Source organism: Halichoerus grypus, chromosome 10 (genome assembly GCF_964656455.1).
Source record: "Halichoerus grypus chromosome 10, mHalGry1.hap1.1, whole genome shotgun sequence".
In the NCBI taxonomy this organism is placed as follows: Eukaryota; Metazoa; Chordata; class Mammalia; order Carnivora; family Phocidae; genus Halichoerus; species Halichoerus grypus.
The window spans coordinates 56,643,937-56,668,651 of NC_135721.1; the positions used below are offsets into that span (position 1 = coordinate 56,643,937).

The window sequence follows — 24,715 nt, forward strand, 5'->3', positions numbered from 1 at the left end:
ATATGGACTGTGTCTTGAGCCCTTGGAAGTCCCCAAGGCTTCTTAAGAAGAGGCTGATTTATCAGTCAATTATCAGGTATGTTGTCAAACAAATTTCAAACTGAGAGCCAATCTAGACAAAATGACTTCTCAATTAACTTAAAAACTGTTTTTAACTGTTAGAATTTACACATAAACCAGATTTCTCATTAATAAAGATTAATTCTGCTCTCATACAACAGAGTAGCTCTTAAAATCTTAAGGGAAAAAAAGAAAGTATCACTTCTGGAAAACTTTTCAGAAGAGATGTGTCAACTGGTTAAATAATACTACCTTGCATTAAAGTTTAACAGATATAAGAAGGCATGCCAAGGGGCCTAGAACACTCATTTGTTGAGAGGAAGAAAAAGAGATACAACAAACTCATCATCATCAAGCACAAAAAATTATTTGGCAGGCTTGCCCTGTAATTTGATATATGTACATTTAGATAAAACTAGAATTCTAAGCTTGGAAAAGCTTTAAGGTCAGTGAGTCCTATTCTCTTATCTTTGAGACGGAACAGGGTCCCAGAGATGCTGACTTGCTTAAGGACGCTGTAGCAGTGCGAAGCTGGAATCCAAACCCTGGTGCCCTGCTTCTCCTTCCTCTTCCTGACAGAAGGTCTCCCCTTTCTTGGTTACAGTGCTTTTTTTACATGGTTTGTCACCTCCAGGAGTATGCCTCTATGAAAACATGCAAAAACTCAACTATGTCTACATGTGATGTTGTTAGGTGAGATTAAAACTACATACCAGAATAAGCATCCTTTTATGCTCTATACTTTTGAGTATTGAGCATCCTTTTATGCTCTATACTTTTGAGTCACCTTTTACCAGAATAAGCATCCTTTTATGCTCTATACTTTTGAGTATTGAGCATCCTTTTATGCTCTATACTTTTGAGTCACCTTTTCCCTCTATACTGTTTGTTTTCTGGGCAATGAAAAAAATCGAAGAAAGTTTTTATGCACGCTCTAAATATTTTGTTACCAAGGCTAAGCATTTTATCACTGGCATAAGTGAACCTAAAACAGTGCATAGAACTGTGTTACTCCATTTTCCTGCACTCTTTCGAAGTTTTAAAATTCTAGGCAGGGTTTAAACATCACATCAGCCTTTGCCAGGGCAGCAACCAGAGGAAAGCAAACTCCAAACAACTTGTCTGCAGGCCTTTGTGGCCAAGGAGCAATGGAGTTATTGTTAAAGGGAATATCCCCTAGAGTAGTATTTTTTACACTTTGGTGACTATTAAACAGCGGACTAAGCATAATATGACTATCTCATGTACATGAATACACTGAATAATTCTTTTTTTAAAGATACAAGTGAAATCACAGAGAAACAGGGAACTCTCTTGATTTGCATAGGAAAAATTAACAAGTATCTTGAAATGTTTTGGAAAACAAAACATTTTGTTGTTTATGTAAGTTAACTAAGACAACACAGCCAATTTCTCCTTGGTTCTCAAAAACAATCCTTAATTGTCAACATGGTTTGGGGGCACAATTGATTTCTTTTGGCAATAACTGAGAAAAATAAACAATGGGACTTTTGGCAGAGGCAGAAATTGAGCCCTAAACAATTACTTTGCAACGAACTAAAGGAGACGTCTGCAACACCAATAACTGGGAAACAGCTTTCAAATGGAGTATTATCCTCTTTCTCACACTTAAGCCCTATCAAACACATAAAGTTTAATTTTCTTTTGATAGCTTGGCAAGCCAACTTTCAAGAATTTAAAAGTTATTAATAGAAAAATGCATGCCTGGTAGAAGAATTTTAGAAGCCTAAGACATATGGCTTCAATTAATTGTCATTGTGCCTGGAACAATCTATCAAATTACCAAGATGAAGACGTCCACAATGCAAACACTATTATACCAAGTTCAAAATATGATAGTTTAGAAAAGAAAACATAAGCTGTATCAAAAGGACACAAGTCTTTAGAAAAAGTCAAGCTTCTAAAGAGATCCCAAGCAATCAAAATGGTGGTAAAGTGAATCATACTTCCTCATTCACTAAATCCCAAACCTTCAGAGGATCTCCCCCAAATTTTATTCTAATAATGCTGGGATTTTCTCCACTGGCATAAATTCTGGATATCAAGAGAAATCCCATTATGGAAACTTAGTACAGTCAACTCTTAATTATTCACTTTTTTTACAGATAATTCAGAGCTAGTTTGACTTTCAAATATTAACTTTTCAATAATGGATATATCTGACTTTCAGGAGAACTCCTAGTACCCACACTTACACATAAAAATACCAAATACAATTTGGTGGAAAATAGAAAACACAGTATTCTTTTACCTAGGACATTTTTGTTATTAGGCCAACTAATGTTCCTTACACAAATTAAGTATCCCATTATTTTAAAGTTACTACAATTTATAATTACAATTTTCTATGAAAAAAATAACACATACACAGAGAAAGGTCTCTGTGTAGCAGTATCACAAGAAAACACCTATTGTTCAAACTTAACATTTTAGAGTAATTTCCTCGTAAAGTTATTTTTCAATTTATCTTCAGAATATTAAAATGGCACTTCCAAGAAGTATACCAGTTAAGATTTCTTATTTCTCTAATGTTCCCTATCAATTTCTTTTCTCAGTAGGCTTTCACAAATGAAAATCACCCATCTTACTAGAAGAAACACCCAGTTATCAAGAACAAAGGCAATTTAACCATAGAGATTACCAAGTCCATCAGCTCAACTATTCTTTTCTATTTCTTTTAATTTTCCATTTATAACTGTGATTCTAATTTAATTAAGTCCCCCTCCCTCTATCAATATAATAAATCCTAAGCCATATCTTTAAAAAATGAGGAGTGTCCCTTAGTCATTGCTTTGCCCCCTCTACTACTGTCTGAAAACCATGTCACAATCCCCCTGGGCTAAAAGCATCGTAGTCATCTAAATAATCAGCAAAAAGCTAAATTTAGTTTGAGGATTTGAGAAGAAGCAGGCCAAGGCCCAACCTCCACAAGCAGGCCCCAGAATGCATCTCATCCCTATATTCATCTGAGACCCCTCCAGTTAAAATTAGCTCAGCTAATCCTCCTTGGCTAGCTGCCATCTACCCAGCAGGAATCACAAAAAAAAAAAAAAAAAGGTCATAAAAAGAGAATTCCAACAAATGGGAAAGTCAATGGGCCTCAAATATTTTTTAAGTGACACAGAGATACTCAAATGGCTTCCCCTGAAATATAAGAAAGTACCTCAACTTAAGAATATTAAGGGACATTTTTATATAATTTAAATAGATAATGGCCTAGTAAAAGCAGTTTAAAAAAAGTCCCTCTACTATCACAGTATAAGCACATAACATGATCCTAGCTGGCTAGATGACAATATTTCCTGCACCATTTATAAATTTCAAATCATGTGGAGAGAGATTATCCCATAGCTCTCAAAACTTTTAAAAAGCAAAATCCCAAACGGCACCCATTGATAAACCTGGCAAAGTCACATCAGCTGAAGACCCCTACTACCTCCAACTGTGACAGGGAGTCCCTTCTCACTCAGCTAGTACTCACATTTATTTAGAATAATTGGGGGCCCTGCAACAACCCCTGGAGTGGAGAAAACTAGCAAATGGAAAGTAATTTCACAGGTGCAGCCAGAAGGTGACCTGAGGGCAGAATACAACAGCTAGGCAATTATATCCTAGATCCAGGAAAGAAGAGTCTTCCTGTAAGAAAGATATTTAAGTGCCTGAGGAACACAGACTTGGGACATGCCCAAAGAAAGTTAAACCTTCGTTTGGCGAAGGAATATATACTGAGAGTGCTCCTATCAACACTAAGCATTTTTATTAATTGAACATTTCTACGGAATGACTTATTGGTCCCAGTGCTTGAGAATGGAGATGCCCAGCTTTCCTACAAAGCACATTGCCTAACGGTGGGAGAAGAGATTCAAGCCAAGTATAGCAACCCCAAATCTTGTCCAGGCAATCAAAAACACGTGCACACAACACACAGGTATAATACCTAGATGTTCTGAATTTCAAGTGCCCACTATAAGAGATGCCCATGAAATCTCAATACAGTACTGCACATTGTAAGCACTCAAAAATTGTTTTGTTGACTGGACTGAAAGGAAAACTGTCACCAATTATGTATTCATATCACCATTCAAGCTTCCCCCCTCCTACCCCTGCACTTTTTTTTTTTTAATATATCAACTCCCAAGTGCTGGGGGACTAAACACTAAACTTAGAATAGGAAAATAAAGAACTGTCATACCTGCCTTGTTTCTGTTTACTACTGTTGACATGTGGTTATATTTATGGTGGCAATGCTATCTGTATGGCCACCTTCATTTTAAGAAAGAAAAGCAAAACTCACTGGCCATCTAATATGTGACTAGGACATTCATATAATTCACCTCATTTCAGCTTCTCAATAACCCTGTGGCAAAGTATTAGTACCCAATATTTATATAAGTAGAAACTGAGGTTCAGAAAAGTTATTATCTAAGATCACCTGTTAGCAGGACTCAAACCTAAATCCAAACGCTTCTCTCTTTATAACATTTATGTAATCTAAGTGGTGTTATAAAAAAAACTACAACTGAAAATAAAAATGTAGGCTAACCTACTAAAAAAACATGGAAAATGCTGAGTTTCTCATTTGTCATCCGTGACAAATTCTTTTGGAGCATCCACCATTTCAAGACACTGTATTTCCCCGAGAGATATAATATTATCTTTGCCCACAGGGAATTGACAGTCTAGCTGGAGAAACAAGCCATTTGGATAAGGTTTTAATGTGAGAAGCAACAAAAGGTATTAGAAACGACAGGGTTTTAGACACATTTATATATGAATTTCAATGCTTACCAGCTGTGAACTTTGGACAAGATACTTAAATTTCCTCAGCTGTAAGGTGTAAAAATCTACCTCTTAGGGGTTTTGTGAAGCTTAAATGAGACATGTGAAAACAGAGGCCTAATATTTGTTCAATCTTTCTTCAATGGCACGAGCTAAGTGTCAATGAGTAGAAATATCAGTAAGTGATATAGCAAAGATTAAACAATTTGATCTGGTACAAAAAAAATTCCAAGACAAAAATCCCAAACCTTACACTTGAAAACTGATCTGTGGAGACAGCTGAATTAGCCAATTAGGTTTATCATTTGTAACAGCAGCAGAGTTAATTAAACATACAGAGGGCTTACACCTGAAGTACAAAATGTAAACAATGACAAACAGGAACACAATCATGTTAAATTTGGAGGGGAGGGGTATCATCTTTTTGTGCAAAACTGCTAATTTAAAAGGAAAACTACCATTTAAAGTAAAAGTGAATGGCAACTAAATGCAATGTTGGATTCAATCATGGAACAGTAGTGTGAATAACTCTTCAGTTTAGTTAATAGTAATGTACCTATGATAATGTCTTAGTTTTGACAAATGTGGAACTTTTCTATAAATCTAAAAGTATTCCAAGATAAAAAACTTATTTTTTTTAAAAAGCAGATGGCAAGGGAAAGGAATATACATAGCAACTCTTAGGTATTGCCACGGTGGATTTTGAATCTCCTGAAGACAGTCATTAACAGCAAAGGCTGTGAAATCAGTCAACACACACCACCTATGCAAGCTATTCTAATGCATAACTACAAGGAACACCTGAAGTGTAATATTCTTAAAGTGACTGTCCATTTTTCCCTAGCATATTCTTGCCAAAAGCAGCTTTCTGCTAATTTTGTTGCTGTTACAAAACCAGAAAATTAAGTTACCTCGCTTTTCCATTCTTGACTAAGACATTTTTTCAATCAGAATATAAAAAGTCTCACCACATACAAGTTATAACATGAATTTGAAAGTCTAATGACAAGTGACATTTCTGAGCATTATGCTAAAGGAGGCAGGCGTAAGTGTCCCATCTGTTTCCATAATAAGACAGGCAGCCAAATACTCTTAATCTATTATACAAAACTCAAAGAAGAGTTAATAAAATGATATAAAACTTACTAGGGCATTTTTATTCCTAAGATCAAATAATGGCCATAACTGACTTTTTTTTTTTTTTTAGTACCTCTGTTGAGAGACACATTAAGTGGTTGTGAACTTTCACTAGCTGTGTGTTCAGCAAGACAGCTGAAGCTTTTACACTCGGGTCTGCAAGAGAAGGGTTTACTTGCATACAAGAAGGCAAATCCTATGCTAAAAACTAGTGACAGGTTTAAGGCAGACCAATTTCAGTGTGTACAACCAACACACACAGACATACAAGCGATCTTAATGCTTAACTCAGTTCAGAGGCATTCGCTAACTCTTTTTTAATAGACATGTAAAATTTAGAGGGCAATTTTCAAGTTTCAAAGAAACCTTAATAATCTTTCCAGATTTCAAAGAAGGAAAAAATAAACAGCAATGCAGCAAAGTCATTTCTCTTGCTGAAATGACCTCCAGCTTCTACAGGCTACTCCCGGTTTCGCAATAACTGAATCTGAGACTCCAACCACGTACACACAAACGGAGCAGAAGCAGAGAACACTAAAGCTTCCCCAACAGTCCTGGCAAAACCCACCTACCTTCCCTCAGCCCTCCCAGTTTCCCTTCCCGTTCGCGCACACATGGTTACCTTGACTTCCACCAGTAAAAGAGAACAGCGGTTAATCAGCAGGCAAAATCCTGTTTTATCATCATTTACAGCCACTATCCTAGCGAGCCGTAGTGCTACTAACCTGATTTCAGGGAGGCAGAACTAAACCCGGCAGAACACAGGGGTATAAATTATACGTATCCAAAATGCCAACCCAGCAGCTCAAAGCAGCTCAAATGTCAATTTAAGGAAAAGGGTTTCGCAAATAGTGTCTCAAATGAACAATTTCCACTTCCAAACCACCCACCTCCCGACTGAAGCAACCCAGGAGAAAAAAACAAGGGGGGGGGAGGGGTGTCTTACCTTGTACATATCTCGACATTTTAGGGATTTATTAAAATACTCTGATGTGTATAGATATATTAATTTCTAGAGGAGCCACGCTATAGGGCAGGTCTTCTGTCTTCCTCCCCTGCTTTAACAACCGACGTGTTCTTTCTCCCCTTCCTATATTTAGTCACTTAAGGGAGTATTTATTCAAAGCTATTAAAACTGCCTCAAAAAACAAAACAAAAAAACCAACAAACAGGAAAACCTCCTCCACTTCCAAAAAGACAGGAACTTAGTGTGAGTCCGCTTGGAACTCCTATCTACACTGCGCTCCTGACACAAACCAGGGCCAAATGGAGACTCCCGGAAAAGGTAAAATCACACGAACTTAAATTTCATCAATGAAAGAGGAGGATCTACAACGGCTATTTCACCGCCCCCCCGGGTCCCCACGCCCTCCTGGGCTGGACCGCAGCAGACACTGGCCGGCCGCACCCGGCCCCCCCATCCCCTCCCCCTCACTGCCGTCCAGCCTCCGGCCAGTTCCCCGGGAAACCCCGGTCAACAGCTGCCAGCGCCCAAGCAGGGTCCGGGAGGCGGGTGAGGCCGCAAAGAGGGGCAACGCAACCATTTTTACCAGCCCATAAACACCCTGGAACTAGGAGGGGGCAAGAATTCCACGCGCTCGCCGGCGGGCCGGAGCCGCCAGCTCGCCCCCTTCCAGCAGCGAGTGGCGAAATCCTGCCGCGGCTTGTTCTCGGGAGGGGCCGAAGGCCACATCGCCCCTCCCCCGCAGCAAACACTAAGGGTCCAGCCGCGAGGGGAGAAACTGCATGCCGCCCTGAGCCCGATGACAGGAGTGCGGGAGGGCCCCAAGCCCCAAATTCGCCCTCCCAGGCCACACGGCGGGTCGCGGAGAGGAGCTTTACACGTCTCCCAGAGGGAAACACACCCGCCTGAGGGGTCTTGGGAAGTCCGTCCCCGCCTCTCCAAACCGCCACCTAGACCCACCTTCCGCTTCTTTTAGCAGCTGGGAAATTGGGGGCGTTTATGGCGCCACGGGAAGAAGGCTCGCAGGCTGAGAGAATGTCACCTCTGAGGCACCCTTCTCTCTCCCCTTCTCCCCTCACACATGCACAACTTGAACTCCTCGCCAGCGGTCACAGCCCAGCTGCTGACCCCCTGCGCCCACCTGGCTGCCGGCTTGTGACACCCCAAGCCCCCACTTCCTCCCAAACACCTCCCCTCCCCCTCCATTTGGAGCAGCCCCGCTCAATGCGGAAATGTCCCCGCAGCTCATACGGACAGGAACAACTACCAGTCAGGAGCCGAGGCGGACGCAGGGCCTGACCAATGAGACGCGCGTAGGTGGCAGGGGGCGGGGCGTCTGCGGCCCGAGGGAGCTCCGCGGAGGTGGGCGCCGAGCGGGACCCTGGGGTCAGCTTGTGGGAGCCGCGTCTGCCGCGACGGGGACCAGTAAAATTCCTAGCCTTCTGCAGATACTTCAGCAAGGGAGAGAACCTGAAGCACGAGTGATTATTTTTGTAGTCCATAAAAATGTTCCGGTTTACCAGGGATTGAAGATAGATATCTAAGCGGCCGATAGAGCCAGAACGCCCCAGGGCAACTACCTGAGCGAGCCCAGGCCCTTCTCAGTAGATACAAACTCTACTCACTATTCCTGGTCTAGGGAGGGTGAAGGTGCGTCAAGGACTAAGCAGTGGGATGTGTGGGGCCCACAAACAGAAGGAGGGATTTAGGGCGTCGAAAAAAGTGCCAAGTGAAGGCTCCGCCACTAGAACCACCACGCCCCAGGACCTATTTCTGTAGAGATTTCTGCTGTGATAGGCATTTACTTTTCTGATCAAAGTGGAAATGAATGTTACCCCTCGAGATGCTTACCTTTAGTATTCTTGATGTCCACAAAGAAGGAGGATGTTCAAAGAACATTGGCAGTGGCGTGGTAACCGGAACGGCGAGAGGGCCAGCCCAGCGCCCGCTAAATCACACCTGGTATTGCCAACACCTGTAAGACTCAAAGGCGTATCTCAGACTTCCCTTCATGACTCAGTCAGCCTGCGTCAGGACAGATGAATGGTCAGCGCTCTCTTAGGGGCCTCCAATAAACCAAGTAATTCTAGGATTTTGAGGCTTTGGACAACACTAATCAACCAAGGTACAGTGAGAATTTTTTAATGATTCATCTCTAAACAAACTTTATTTAGTGCCACATATTCATATGGAAATGTTACTAGATAAATAACACCGAAAAGGCCAGTGATTTGTCATGCTAGAGAGCAACAGTCCTTGGTAATACATTTCTTACGTGAAATCCCGAAAGACTGACCTCTCAGCTATAAAACTAATTTCCCCAAATAAAACCAAAGAAATGTCTAAAACCCAGATATCTACACTTTAATAACAGCACTTGGAGACACAGTCTGAATCAGAATCTCCGCCTCCTTTGTGTGATGTAGAGAAATTATAGTAGCACTAAATAGTATTTATCAATCAGTGTTAACAACAAAATAAGATGCCACCAAAACATTTGGGCCCATTAGGTTGCTTAGCCTGCAAAAGATAAAGGGCAATGAAGAGTAATTTATACAAGGTTTTTTGTAAGTAGGATGATCTGTTATTTTCTACCTTTATAGAAGGTTAAGAGAGAGGAAGTGAGTTTTAATTGCAGCAAGAGCATTTGGTAATACCTAAGAATGACATCTTGATTTATGAGTGATTAAATATTGAGATATAATACCAAAGGACGTTGTACATTTGCTGCCTCAAGAAATCTCCAAAAAGGAACTACCTGTCTTCAACGATTAAGTCCGTAATCACCCAGAGACTGGCTCTTAGAGAAATAGCACTCTAGAAGCTATATTCCCAAGCATTATTTTCAAATAGTGCCCTGTAAAATGGAATTTCCTTATACAGTGATTTAAACTTAAGTTTCGGGGCACCTGGGTGGCTCAGATGGTTAAGCATCTGCCTTTGGCTCAGGTCATGATCCCGGGATCCTGGGATCGGGTCCCGCATCGGGCTCCCTGCTCCTTGGGGAGCCTGCTTCTCCCTCTGCCTCTCTTGCTCTCTCTCATAAATAAATAAATAAAATCTTTAAAAAAATAAAACTTACGTTTCAAGCTCCTAAACATTTTGTAAAAGAGCCTCCCACTTCCTCTAGAGCCACTAGAAATAACCTCACTTGGCTGATAACGTGGGGATAGGAAAGGGAGATCGTGGCAGTGGACCACTGGTGTATGTGTGTGTGTATGCGTATTTAATCCTTTTTTTTCATGATACACTACTGTGGAATTTCCCTTCAAGGTGCATGATGTTGATATATCTATCATTAGAAATCTGTAACATGGATAGATAGATTTACAGATTAAACAAACCTTTGTAGAAACTTGGGGCATTCTAAAGGAGAATGAAGATGGGGTCCTGGGAAGGAGTGTGTATGCAGGGGTAATTTGGAATGAGATGGCTTTTTAGATTTAGTGCTTGGCACAGTGCCTGGTACATAGCAAGCGTTCAGAAAGTGTATACTGAATGACCAGTTTAGTGCCACCAATAAATAAGATTTTAAAATTTAAGGGGCATCTAGGTGGCTCAGTCAGTTAAGCGTTTGCCTTTGGCTCCAGTCATGATCCTGGAGTCCCAGGATCAAGCCCTGCATCGGGCTCCCTGCTCAGCAGGGAGTCTGCTTCTACCTCTCCCTCTCCCTCTGCCCCTAACCCCACCCCTGTTCATGTTTCTCTTGTGCTGTCTCTGTCTCTCAAATAAATAAATAAATAAAATCTTAAAAAAAATAGGTTTCTAAAATTTAATTTCTATTTAGAGGTAAAGAATTTTTAAGTTTTAGTTATTTCTACCTAGAATGTGCACTTGGGCCAAAGTGTAAGAATAATAGCAGCAAATGCAATGTCCTGATGACTTTACAGTAAGTTTTGCTAACTCCCAACATGAGCATTATCCAATAAGAGGTGGTTTAGAAATTGCTAAAGTATGAAATAAGTGTACAGACCAGGAATGTGTGTGGTCTTTTTTTTTTTTTTTTGTCTATCTTACTTCCATCCCCTACACACAAGAAAATAAAGCAAGGCAATTTTGGAGAACATGTCAGAGACAAAAATTTCTATGTCCTGCCCCGAGTGTTTAGCCAAGAAACCAGGCAGCAATTATACACTAGACTGTTGTGCACATTCAATATTGGCTCCCATCTGTATCTATCTAAATCCTAGGCCACCCACATGAAAAAGGAAAAAGAGGCCACTGTTAGAAATTGCCAGTTACTGCCTAGATCTAACAATAGGACATTTTTTAGTCAAAAGATAACCAAACAGGGTTAACTGGAAAAAGATATCAAATAATATCTGTGAGACAAACTACTAATAATGAATGAGTAGTCTAAAAAAATGAATGGTGTTTCCAATTACTTGAGGAAGAGAAAGACTTCATTCTTTCCTATTGCCAACACCCTGTTGTTAATGAATCAGGAAGTTTGTTGAAACAAGTTGTGAATTTAAATTATGACATATCCTTCTATTTATTCATAGTATGATTTTTAAATTACATTTGCAGGTTATTTAACTTTTATATCACAACAGTAGCAATTATTTCAAATAACTAAGATGCTTTAAAAAAGTGTTATCTCACATTACAAATAATTAAGAGTTGATAAATCTTCTAAGTAGTTTTAAAAGTCATCAGGCTCAGAAGAATGCAGTTTAACTGCAACATGCATTATCTTGTTCTCATTTATCAATAATTCCCCTCTAGATTCTCCTTTGAAAGTTGCATAGAGGGCCAGTCCTTACTATGTTGTCTCCTGCTTCTCCTGTTCTGCATGTTGCCCAGAGGAGAGTGTTGGTGAGAAACGGTGATGCCCATGAAATTGTTGTATCTCACTCATGTGCCAAACTGCATCTCCACATCCCCCCCTGATGATAGAGGCAGAGGAGTCATTTCCTTTATGAGTAGGTAGCCATAAAAGAAAAAAACCTATATTCTCTCAGGGTTTTTAATAAACATAGATCATTATGTAATCATAATTCAGAAATATAAAAGACTCACTAAAAAATAATACATTGCTTCTAAATTCATAAGATAAACATTCTGCTTTTCTGTGGTGATATATGTATGGATGATGAGGCTACTTATTGACTTTGAAATCCTCATAGAGAAGAGCTGTGAAATAGAAAAGTATTCAGTTTAATCTTATTTTTTCTTCCTCTTTCAACCACATTAAAGATTCCCTGTTGTGCATTCCATCAAATGTCTTTTGATGGTTTTCCAAACATCTCTGCCTCTGGTCTAGCTTATTAAATTTCCTGCCAGTGCCACCACTGGGAAGGAAAGGATAAAGAACTTCTGTTCCCTAACTTAGTCTCGGGGAATTTATTTTGAGCATTTCACACCCACCACTCTAAGTATTAAAAAGAAGATCCTCAGGACTGTTCTTTGGATGAGACCTAAATAATTGGGTAATTATATGTCATTAAATGGGTAATATGATTAGGGAATAAAAAGTAACAGTGTTTTTCCCTCTCTAGAGTGGAAAGGAAGAGGAATGTCATTTAGAGAAAAGACCACAGAAAAAATGTGGTATATTAATGTTAAGTTCTGGTACCATTTTTAATTGAACTTTTAAAAAAAATTCCAATAAGGATACACATCTTTAAAAAAAATCTGACCAGTACCAAAATGCTCGTAATGAATAGCAGTACTCTTCTGCCCTACCTCTCTTTACTCTATCTTTGCATGCCAGAGGCAACCATTTTTCTTCTGACAGTTCTATATACCTGATAGTTATTTCTAAATGTTTATAGTGCCATTTTTTTTTTGGTTCCTGGATTTTAGGCAGTATGTGTTTGACTTCTTGTTATAACAGATATAGACTTTGCTCACTTAAAACCCTGGCCTTGTTTTCTCTTTTGTATTAATTTCCTCAACTTTGTAGAGCTATATTTCCCAACCTTTTCCCCATCACAGCACAGAGAGAAAATGATATTTGTGTGGCATCCTGAGAGAACCTAGAGGGAATTTGTGGGCATCATATTGGACTTGGTGATAAGTTAATTGCTTTTTAAATAATAAAAGCATGAAAATAAAAAATAAATGGAAAGTAATAGGGGAATTATTAGATAATGAACTTGTATAAAACTCTGAGATAAAATCTTTTCAAATTTTTGAATGAGAAATTTGAACTTGCCTGCATGAACATAACCTTTAGAGTCAGGTTTTATGCTTGAAAAAGTACACATAGTTTCTGATCAAGACTTTCAAATTATAATCTCTTCAAAGTCTTGATAGGCACTGTGGTAGGATGAATAATGGTCCTCAAAGATAACCAGTTCTTAACCCCTGGGATCTGTGAATGTCACCCTGTATGGTAACAAGGACTTCAAAAGTGTGACTGAATTAAAGATTTTCAGATGGAGAGATTACCCTGGATTATTTGGTTGGGCCTTAAATGTAATCACCAGTGTCCTTATAAAATGTAGGGAGAAGGGGGCCTCTGGCCAACTTTGTCAGTAGAGCATGTGGCTCTTGATCTTGGGGTTGTGAGTTCGAGCCCCAGGTTGGAGGTAGAGATTACATAAAAAATTAAGTAAAATAAAAAATAATAAAACATAGGCAGAGATTTGAAGACAGAAGAAAAAAGTGATTTGATGATAGAGGCAGGCGGAGAAAAGACAATGTGATTCAAGGCCATGAGCTAAGCAACGAAGACAGCCCACAGAAGCTGGAAAAGACAATTATTTTCCCCTAGAGCCTCCAGATGTAGTGTGACCCTTGCTGACACCTTGATTTCATCCCAGAGAAACCCATTTCAGATTTCAGGCTTCCAGAACTATAAGAGAATAAATATATATTGTTATAAACCACTCAGTTTGTGGTCATTTGTTTCAGCAACCAGAGGGAAGGAACACAGTCACCAATCATGAGAAATGTTGTACAAATAGATTTTTTTAAAAATTTAAAACCATTTCTTTAGAAACCATTAAAAATATGTAATGGTTTAAATTATATTCAAGGAATCTAACAGCTCTTTTTATTAATAAACACAATGATGAAATTTGATGTGATAAGGCAAGTGGATTTTTAATTCAGCTGAACTTTTATCTAGCAAATTATTTTTAAATAATGATGAAGCTTTAATTTGTAAAACACATACATTGTTGGATCAGTAAGGCCAAAATTAGTTTTGATGCCATTAAAAGGGCATATCAGCTGCAAACAATCAAAAGTATCTGATGTCTGTGAAGTCAGAGTTTCAGAGCCACCAAAGTTGCACCATCCAGGAGCTCCATGCTGGCTGTGATGTGCTAAACACAGCCAAGGAAGTACTCTACCATCTGGACATCTACTTCAGCAGCCAGCTGCTGAGCATACAGCTCTTCACCTTGGATAAGTGGCCTGTGGAACTACTTTATGTTTTTCATCATCCACTCCACCTGTACAGACTCTGTTCCTCTTGGGCCACCCTCTGATAAAGGCTGCTGCAGCTGGAGGCAACCAGCCCTGGGGGTCCCAACTGCCTGCCCCAGGCCTTAAAGCCTCCATGTCATGCTTCACAGCTGTAAGCTATTCAAAGCATTGAATTAGAAAATTCTGGTCTGTATTACCCCTCCCACCACTGCTGGGCAGCACACCAGGAAAATGAGAATTTGGAGCACAGAACAGTGCTGAGAGAGACAGGCCATTCTCAATTATCAGTGACTTTCAACCAGAGTTTAACAAAGAAAACATTAGATGTTTGCAAACCTACTGAAGTCCTGGCTTTGCATGGATCTATATGGTAACAAAAACTGAGATTTTTGAAATAATAGAAGTAAACTTATTGAAGACTACTTTCTGGATTTGGAGCATCACAGATAGATTCAGAGACTAAACTGTTTGATATCTTTCTAACACAGACCAGCATGGGATGGAGACCAGATAAAGCCACAAATGGACTACCAGGACAATGAAAGAAAAATAAGGATCCAGATACACCAAAACTTTCTTTAAGCCATGTTAACTTGAGGGTTTTACCAGTTTCCTAGTGAGAAGGAATAAAATAATGCTAAAGTCACACTGGTAATTATTTGAAATTTTTGTGTGCACATATATATATGTATGTATATTGGTATGTATTACATATGTCCATGTATTTATTAATCACTTACATCCTTTCTTATTCCAAAAAGAATTTGGGGCCAAGATGTATATATTCCTGATTAAGTTCATTGCTTAGTAAACTGGATATAGTATAGTTCATTCTATAGTGGTAATTCAGTTTAGTCATTCTCATCTAATCCCTTTTGTTGTCTTTAGATAGTCATATGAAAGAACCCCTTCAGGTATTATTTTTTAAATGGATTTTTCTCAACCTAGTGCATGCAAATGATAACATCTAGGATCCAAAGAGATTTAGGAAGTAAACAGAATTGCTTGTTGGATAGGTAGGTGTACTAGATTAGGTATCTTACATATTACATGATCAATCCCTAAAGCTGTAAACACTGAAGTCCTTTGAGAAGAATCCATACAAAATATGTACCATCATATAAGGTTTTTGTTTGTTTGTTTTAATTTATTGGTATTTTTTCCGTTTCAGGTACTCATGTTTGTTTCTGAGGAGGCAGAAGAGTATACTGGGAAAAAACAGATTTTGGAAAATAACCTGTTTATTCTTTTGAGTTCTGCCACTTAGAACCTGAAAAGCTTGGTTAGCTCTATGAGACTTAGTTTCCTCATCTAAAAATGAGAGTAACAACAGATAACCTGTCTTGCCTCTTACAGAGTTATCATAAAGATCATCTCATTCACTGTTGGTACAGAGTATGAGTGATGATGATGATTTTAATTAATGATTTCCTATATTGCCTTGATATAACATTAATCTCAAGTTATTATTCCTTGTTATTACATATTAAATATTTATTTTCCCTACATAGATGGTAAACTTTTTGAGAGCAAGAAGCTTTTATCTATCTTGTATCCCCAGAACATATCACAGTGTTTGTCACTGAAAAGAAATTTGTTGACTGAATTATCAAATAAGATATTTATGAATGAATTTAAAAGCTATAGAATGCTGTATAGGTATATATTAGATGTTTCTCATTATTTCTTTAGGAATCATGTTTTGGATGGCAAATGATCAACTTATAAATTTACTTTTAGAATACTAAAGGAGGCATTTCAAAACAAGTTCTGTTGTGATAGAGTGTTTGCATAGATGGCCACCATTCCTTCCATCCCTGTGCCCCACTCCTTTGCAATGTGACTTTGTCACTCCTCCCATTAAGAGGTGGAGTCTTTTCCTCCCAACACAACTTGAGTCTCGGTTGGCCTAGTGACTCGTTTTGATCAATAGAATGAAGCAGAAGTGATATTATGTGACATCTAATCTTAGCCCCAAGAAGCTTTTCAACTTTTAGTCTCCCCATTGGAATGCTGCCCTGAGATCAATGTATGAAGAAGCCATTTCTAACCTATTGGAAAATGTCAGGCCACATGGAGTAGAGCTTTTCCAGTTGAGGCCCCATAGACCAACCTGGACTAACTCTCAGACATGTGTTGGAGTCCATCTTAGGCTTCTCAGCTCTAGTCAGACTGCCTAATGAGTCAAACTGGCCACATAAGTGACTCAGATAAGACCATAAAATAATCAGTCGCCCAGCTGAGCCAAATCTAATACTGTGTATTATCTCACAGCACAGATGACTGATAGACTCATTAATGTGTCAAAGGAAAACCAAATCACACTCATTTACTCTGTATTTACCCCAGAACTGCCCTTAATCTTTGCACACTGGGACTATATTTTTCAGCCCACTCATTTCTCACCTCTAAACTCTATTCTCCAAACCCTTCTGAGGAAGAGATTTCTTCTGATCACTTTCCTGGTTAAATCAGTATCCCTAAGGGACGCCTGTGTGGCTTAGTTGGTTAAGTGTCTAACTTTTGATTTTGGCCAGGTCATGATATCAGGGTTATGAGATTGAGCACCACATCAGGCTCCACACTAAGTGTGGAGCCTGCTTGAGATTCTCTCTCTCTCCATCTTTCTCTCTCTCTCTCTGAAAGAAAGAAAAAAAGATTAATACCCCTAAACTTAGAGATCTGTTTTTCAGAGATTTTGAAATTCTTTAAGTGGAAAAAGATAGGTTTTTATTTTAAATATATTTTTAACATAATTTAAAATATATTGTTTTAAAGATACATTGGATACTTTCAAGTTTCCAAGGATATGTCTTGCATTGTTTTAATAGTAAAAATGAAGATATAACTCAAATGCCACTGACAGGGGAATAGGTTATGACAAATACATTTGGTAGTGTGTATATATATATATATATATATATATATGTAGATAGATATATATATATACATTTTGACATGGAAAGATATTCCTTATATCCTAAGTGGGGAAAAACAAGCTAAAAATTACATGTAGTAAGGCCAGTTTTTACAAACTTTGGTTTAAAAAAAAAGTTTGCTTACTTGTTTGTTATCTAAGACTGGATAAAAATACACCAAAATATTAATGGTTACCTCTGGTGGTAAGGTCATGGGTGACTTTTCTTTTCTTTCTTTTTAAAATTATTTTTATATACTATTCCTTCTACTATGAACAGGTATTTGTGTAATAAAAATAAAAGTCATGTGTAAAGTGTGTATCTACCTAAAAAGAAAGAAAACCGATATTCCAGCACCAATATTCATCAACCTAGTCCCTTATTCATGAATACGGAAAATCAAGAATTACCAGATATTTGAGGAAAATCAATTGCACCAAAGAGAAGGACAATGATAAAACAGAAAGCCTAAATATGAAGGACATGAAGATTAATTCAGAGAATTAAAGATACTATAAACATAAAATAAGAACAAGCTATAGAAAAGTGACAATCAGAGTACAAGAGATAATACTTGGGAATTAAAAATGTAATCACTAAAATTAAACCATTTGATAGAAGGGATGAAAGGTAAAGTTCAAGGATTCCTGGAACATACAACAAAGAGTCAAAAAATAGAAAATATGAGAGAAAAATTATGACATCGTGTATCAATCCAGAAATTTCAGCAACCACCCATGTCCATTTTATTAAACTGTTGGAACAGTGTCACAAACATAAAACTTCTTTTTTTCTAAACGCTTTCTTCAGTCATGACCTGTCAAATTGTCCTTTCCTGCCTCTTGACAATACTGGTTACTTTCGGCTTTCAAGACTCTAGTAGTTCAGTTTGAAATTCCAATTTCATATCCCATTTAAATCTCATCTCCCCCTTCTCCAGTTATTTTGACTCAGGCTTTACCTGTGACTCCAGGAACCTGCAGTGGAGAGGAGAGTATGTCTGCATCTTCACTCTTCCCTCTCCTTCAAAAATACCCAATAGTTGAGGTTGTTGTTGGTTTTCCCTTCTTGTGAGAAGTGATTTTCAGTCATTATACCTCACTGAGTTAAGAGGTAGGAAACACACTCCCCTGCTCCCTTTGGAAAAGATGCTGCACTCTTGCCTACAAAAATGCTGACAATTTCTTTTTTCACTATCCTTCCTCAATCATCTAGTCATAGACCTGGGATAGATGGGGAAGGGGGATTGGGGTGCTGGTTGGGAGTGCCAAAGCTCTAATTATTGAGGCTTTTCTTTAAAATGAGAGATACTTAACACCTCTTGGCACTCAGCTTGACATATCACCAACTCTAGGGCAATCCTATGATGTGTCAAAAAGAGGTTCTGGGGAAACAGAACAGAAAAATTCAAGAGGTAGAAATAAATGGTAAAAGAAAATGTGAAGAGAAACAAGTTTTCAGATGAAATGTGTCCAGGAAAAACTAAACTGTATAACTCAAACCATTTTCTTTTTCACATTCTTATGAAGTTCCAGAGCACGGTTTCATTCACTTATTCATTCAAAAAATATTCATTGAACACTACCATGAACCAGACACTGGTAGGCTGCAGGTTTATAATGGTGAACCTAACAGAGAAGTATACTAAGTGAGGCTGACAGGCTATAAACCAATAAATAAAATAATAATTAGTTAAATAATTACAGATTGAACAAAAAGCTATGAATGAAATAGAGTGCTGTAATCCAGAATAACAAGGAACATTAATATGGTAACATGGTCAAGAAAAGCCTTTCTGAGAGGTAGCATTTAGACTTCTACCTGTGGAGGTTAAAATCCAAGTGACACTGTGCCCTCCAGAAGGCTACCTTTATGTGTGGGTTAACATGGAAGCCCTGAGCATTTAAGCTAAAATCTGAAGGAAAAAAAAAATCAACTATGTAAAGACCTAAGGAGAATGTATGCTAGATAGCACAGCAAGTACAGAGGCTCTGAGATAGAAGGAGCATGGTGTATTCTAGGAGATGACAGGAGGATGGAATGAGGAAATAAGCGAGTGAAAGATGGCAAGAGACAAATAATTTTGGAGAAATGGGAGGAATCAGACATGTAGAGCTGGCTCTACAGGTTTTGGATTTATCCTAAATGCAATGAAAAGCAATTCAGTCATTTAAAGCAAGGAATTGACATGATCTAATTGACATTTTTTTTTTCTAATTGACATTTTTAAAAGAGTATAGAGATATATTTTGAAGGTGGAAATAACAGGAATTGGTGATGGATTCATTGAGGAGGGAGGAGTCATGAGGAGAGAACGAAAGGGAAGAGTCAAGGAGGACAATTTATCACAGGGCCATTTATTGAGGTGGTAAAGGCTGAGGGAGATCCAGATTTAGAGAACCATTTTGGTCATGTTAAGTTTGAAATGCCTGGGAGACATACAAGAGAGATGTTAAGTAGATATTTAAAGATGTGAATCTGGAGCTCAGAAAGGAAGTCTAGCCTACTGTTATAAATTTAGGAATTGTCAGCAGATAGTTTTTAAAGCTATGAGAATGGGTAAGATCATGTAGGGAGAAGGCATAGAGAATAGAACAGAGGGTACAGGAACTCTGGCATTTAGAGGTCATATGGAGAAAGGAAAAACATGTGAAGGAGATTGAGCAAGAGTAGCCAATTATTCAAGAAAACCAGGATAGTTGTGTGGTATAGAGCCCATAGAGAAGAGTATCAGACAAGGTCAATAATGAGAGCTCAGTTAAACTGAGGACAGAAAAGAGAGTCAAGTGAGTAGAGATTGTCAGTTACCTTTACAAGACCAGTAGAGTGATGGGAAAATTGAAGTAGATTGAAGTTTGCCATTTATCTTCTCAGCAACATTGATTTTTAGAAGACAATGGAGCAATACTTTCAAAGTTCTGAGAGAAAATGACTCTGAACCTACAATTCTATGATCAAAACATTCAAGGATGAGGACAGACTAGGGATCTTTTCACCTTTTTGGGGGGGGGCTTCCTATGCCTTTTCAGGGGGGAAATGCCTAAGGAAATGTTCCAGCAAAATGAAAAGAGAGCTCAAGACAAGAAACATGGGAACTTAATAATAGGATATTTCAGGAACACAAATATTTAGAGCCCCGGGGCAATCAATAATAGTAAAACAGAAAGAAGGATCTAGAAGAATGTCTTTAAGAAAGAAGTATATTCATTTTATGAAATAGTATGATTAAAAACATTGATAATCTTAATGATAGGGTGACCTATGCTTCTCCTGTCATCAAACACTAAAGAAAGACAACTGGAATCTTTAGCAAAGGCAAAAAAAATGTGTAAGCCATGGTCCAAAGATGAAACAAACTAAAATGTGACATTATCATGAGTAATCAATGGACACGTAAAAAAAAAGAATCCATTTGACATTACACCTAGAACATTCTCCTTCAGTAAGTGCAGATCTAGTAATATGGTTTGACTCCCTCTTCATGAGTTTATTCATACTACCTGATTCAGCAATGAATAAGACTTTAAAAAATGGTAATGCTGAAAAAGAAACCCTTCACTTTTCAAATTAAATTTAAAGATAAAATGTGGAAGACTTGATTATTCTAACAGTAAATATAAATATTGACAATGTAAAAGTAGTGATAGAGCTAATGGAAGTTGGTAAGTGGAGAGAAGTGAAAGGATGCAAAATATATTAATCTTACATAATAAAGGAGTCAAGAGACACTTTCTGAAGTGGGTGGATCAAGAAATAGAGGTGTGAGTATATTCTTTAAAGCAATAAAGTAACAAATAGAACTTACTGTAATATAATAAAAATTTCAAAGAGGAGACCAAGGGAAGAAAAATGAAGAGTAATATAACTGAGCTAAATTCTTATTGTTCATTTTCAGTGTGGAATCAATAAAAAAATGTCAGGAGTTGAACCAAAATGTAGCAGTATGTATGTATTGTTTTCAATTATGAAGATAAGAGAAATACAGTGTGATACAGCTACCTTTAGGACACTTTTTTTCAAATTGTGGGAATGAAATCAATTTAGTGGGTTACAACCTACATTAGAAAAAGAAGATAAAAGGGAAAATTAAGTAGCATTGCACTAGTAAGGGTAAGTAAAATCGATAAAACTTTTCATCACTTTGTGTGTGTGTGTGTGTGTGTGTCTGTGTGTAAAATGTATTTGCCACTTGCGTCCTGGTCAACAAAGTGCTCTAGGAAGTAGGACTAGGCTGTGGACAATCATTGGGCTACATTTTTATCTTTCATTTTTCTACTCATCTGTTTGAATTTTTTTAACTCATGCATGTACTACTTTTATAATTTAAAATATATATCTTTAGTTTTGGGGGATTTTTTTTCTTTGTATTTAATACATAAAAAATACAAACTCATAAGCTTCTGTAACATAAAGTGGTTTATTTCCTAACAAAAGCAATTATTAGGCAATTTTTTTGAGAAACAAAATGATAGGCTATCTTCCATTACTTAAGAAAGGAAAAGTTAACAATAAGTTTTGAAGATTACTTAAGGTTCAAGAGAGGGAAGGCTGGGGCAGGGGCAAGAGTTTAAGGTGTTAGAAGTCTAGGCAATGGATTAAGTAAGAAGATAAAGCAAGAGAAATCAAAATTTTAAAATATTGTCACACTATAAACCAATGCTAAAGATGATTTTAAATCAGCAAATTATTTTGATTCTATGTAATAGTGTTTTGTCTGACAGTGAACACTATAATTGCTTGCATTTCTATGGTGGCTTTCAATTTTCCTCAGTTTGCCCTTAAAGCAAATATGAGACCAATTTTGAGTACCTCCTTACTTAGACCCTCCCTTTTCTAAAAGCTTCTATTCCACTTGGATAAGATCTCTGTTGTCTTGTGTACCTTGTGACCTGCCACCTAGCTGTATATACCTAATTGGACCAAAGAAAGACTACTGACCCAACCTGTACCAGTGAGATTTTCTCTTCTAGGAATTTGGAGTTGGAACTCAGAAATACTGATCATTTTGTGTTGGTCACTTGGGGAATAAGAGTATCATTCTGGGGCAGCAATATTTGGCCCATCTGCATGATACACAGAAAAGAATTCATCTCCCTAAAAAGGAAAGAATAAAGCATGGAGGAGAGGCCACTAGTTCATCAAATAAAAAAATACTTAAGTACCTACTGTTCCACGTACTGTTCTAGATACTAGGGACACAGCAGTGAATAAAACTGAGTTTCTGCCTTTGCTAGTATATATTCCTGGGGAAAGGAGGAAGATGATGAACAAACACATATTTAATAAAATGTGAAGTAGTAATAAATTCTATGAAGAAAAATGAAGGAGGGCAGGAGATAGAAAGTTTGAAGCTGGGATCAGGAAATAATTTGAGCAGAGTTTTGGACCAGTTGGGGAAGGTAGCCAAAAAAATATCTGAAAGAATTGCTTTCCAAGCTGCAGTTCTAGGACATGCAAAAAACTTTGAGTTGGGAACATTCTTGGGAGGTTCAGGAGACACAGTGGTAAGAAAAAAGAAAAAATAAATCTACACCTTGATAAAGATAAAGAGGAGATCTTAAAAACATCCAGAGAGAAAAGATAGATTACCCAGTTGTTATATAAATGGGTTCAAGATGGCATCTCTATATTGGCCACTATATATTGTTTAATTATTCCCAGCAGGCTAGGACCTTGAGAGCAAAGCCTGCTAGTGCCAACCCAAGTTTTTACACATCCAGATGCTTTTAGTGTAGCCTAAATAAGCAGATTTCTAATATTTAGATCCTGCCTGCTAGGTGTACCCCATGAAACTGCATCCAACATCTTCTAGCCATAGATAAGACAAACTCTGTAGCTGTAAAAGAACCCAAACTGCTGTTGCCCTTCAGAGCTCTGACCCAGAGATTCCCACCGTGCTACTGAGTGACATATCCTAGACACACAAGCCCCCTCTCAAATTCCTCTCTCCTTGGAAGTTCCATTGTCCTTTTACCCTTCTGAATGGTAGCCCCATGCAGCCATCTCTGGATAGTCTCTTGCTGTGAGTGACTTCCTCTTTCCTGTGGTCCTATCCAATTGCCACCTAGTAAACCTTATTTGCACTACTGTCATCTCATGGTCTTGTCTCTTCCTTGATCTGTCCTGAAATTCTTGAACTTACCACACAAATAGAACAAAATTAGATTGAAACTGACTTCTCAATTGCAATAATATAAATCAAAAGACAATGGAATAATATAATCCAAGTAGTAAAGGCAAATAACTGGCAGCCTATAATTTTATACCTAGCTAAACTATAACTTGAGAGACAAAGTTGAGAATCCCTACTAAAGGATATACTTCATTATTAAATAAATTATGCCACAAGGAAGAAATAAGATACAAAAAAAAAAAAATAGCGATGGGGGCAGGTAAATACATGGGAAAATCTGAACAAGTATTAACTGTATAAAACAGTGATAATAATAATGACTCATGAGGGAGTACAAAAGCAAGATACAGCTAAAATACTAATGATAATAACATGTACAATGGAGTAAGGTAATCATAGAAAAACTATGCTAGGTCTTTGTTTTATTCAAGATCAAGGTGGGTATATTTATCAACTTTAGACTTTAAGTGTTCATATTAAAGATATCACTAAGAATATATATAGGATTGGGGCACCTGACTGGCTCAATTGGTAGAGCATGGAACTCCTGATCTCGAGGTTGTGAGTTCAAACCCCACATTGGGTGTAGAGATTACTTAAAAATAAAATCTTAAGAAAAAAGCAATATATGTAGGATGTATTACTTCAAAATGCAGTAGACAGAGGGAAAGACAAATAAAGAAAATTTATTTAATACAATAGACATAAGCAAAAAGAATAGATTTTAAACTGTAAAACCTAAAGACAATTTTTTTTTAATTTAAAAGAGAAAATAAGCAGGGAAAAATGGTAGAAATAAATCCAAATGTATTAGTAAACATTTAATAAATACCACTTGGACTAACTCACAAATTAAAAAAGAGAGACTATTAGTTTAGATTATTAGACTAAGAAAAACATATAAAATGCCCCTGAATGGAATTTACAGGAAACATATCTAATGTGAGGACACAGAAATATTTAGGTAGGTAAAGGAAGAATTTCTACAGTAAGTCAACAGAAAAAAAGTTAAAGGATTGGAAGGGAATAAATAAAACTGTCATTATTTGCAGGTAAGATGATTGTCTACATAGAAAAATCCAAAAAATTCTACCAACAAATCATTAGACTTAATCAGATAATTTGCCAAAGTGTCTGATGTAAGATTAATATACAAAAGTTAAATACATTTTATATACAACTAGAGAAATAACATTTTAAGGGTTTTTTTTTTGTGATAGCAAGAAAAAAATTAGAACATCCTTTGAATATTAGGCAAGACCTCATAGAGAAAATTGTAAAACTTTAATGAAAAATATATTGACAAATATAAGCATATTTTTG

At 37.5% G+C, this 24,715-nt stretch overlaps 1 protein-coding gene and 1 pseudogene across 3 annotated transcripts in view; one reads left to right on the forward strand and one right to left on the reverse strand.

The window, feature by feature from the left end:
• UGP2 (UDP-glucose pyrophosphorylase 2) overlaps positions 1–8,154 on the reverse strand; it is a 71,114-nt gene extending 62,960 nt beyond the window's left edge. Inside the window, exon 1 of one of the 2 annotated variants that reach the window (XM_036079104.2) lies at positions 7,922–8,154. Coding sequence is in view for 1 of the 2 variants with exons in the window: in XM_036079103.2 (XP_035934996.1) it covers positions 6,944–6,962 (19 nt within the window). In the remaining variant the exon portion in view is untranslated. Of the gene's footprint in view, positions 1–6,943; positions 7,319–7,921 lie in introns of those variants that run through there. The other variant, XM_036079103.2, reaches the window with a different exon arrangement.
• A 107-nt stretch (positions 8,155–8,261) lies between these two features.
• Positions 8,262–24,715, forward strand: part of LOC118527338 (nucleoplasmin-2 pseudogene) — a 128,663-nt pseudogene continuing 112,209 nt past the window's right edge. The window contains exon 1 of the transcript XR_013441768.1: positions 8,262–9,086. The product of XR_013441768.1 is annotated as a nucleoplasmin-2 pseudogene (transcript). The remainder of the gene's footprint in view (positions 9,087–24,715) is intronic.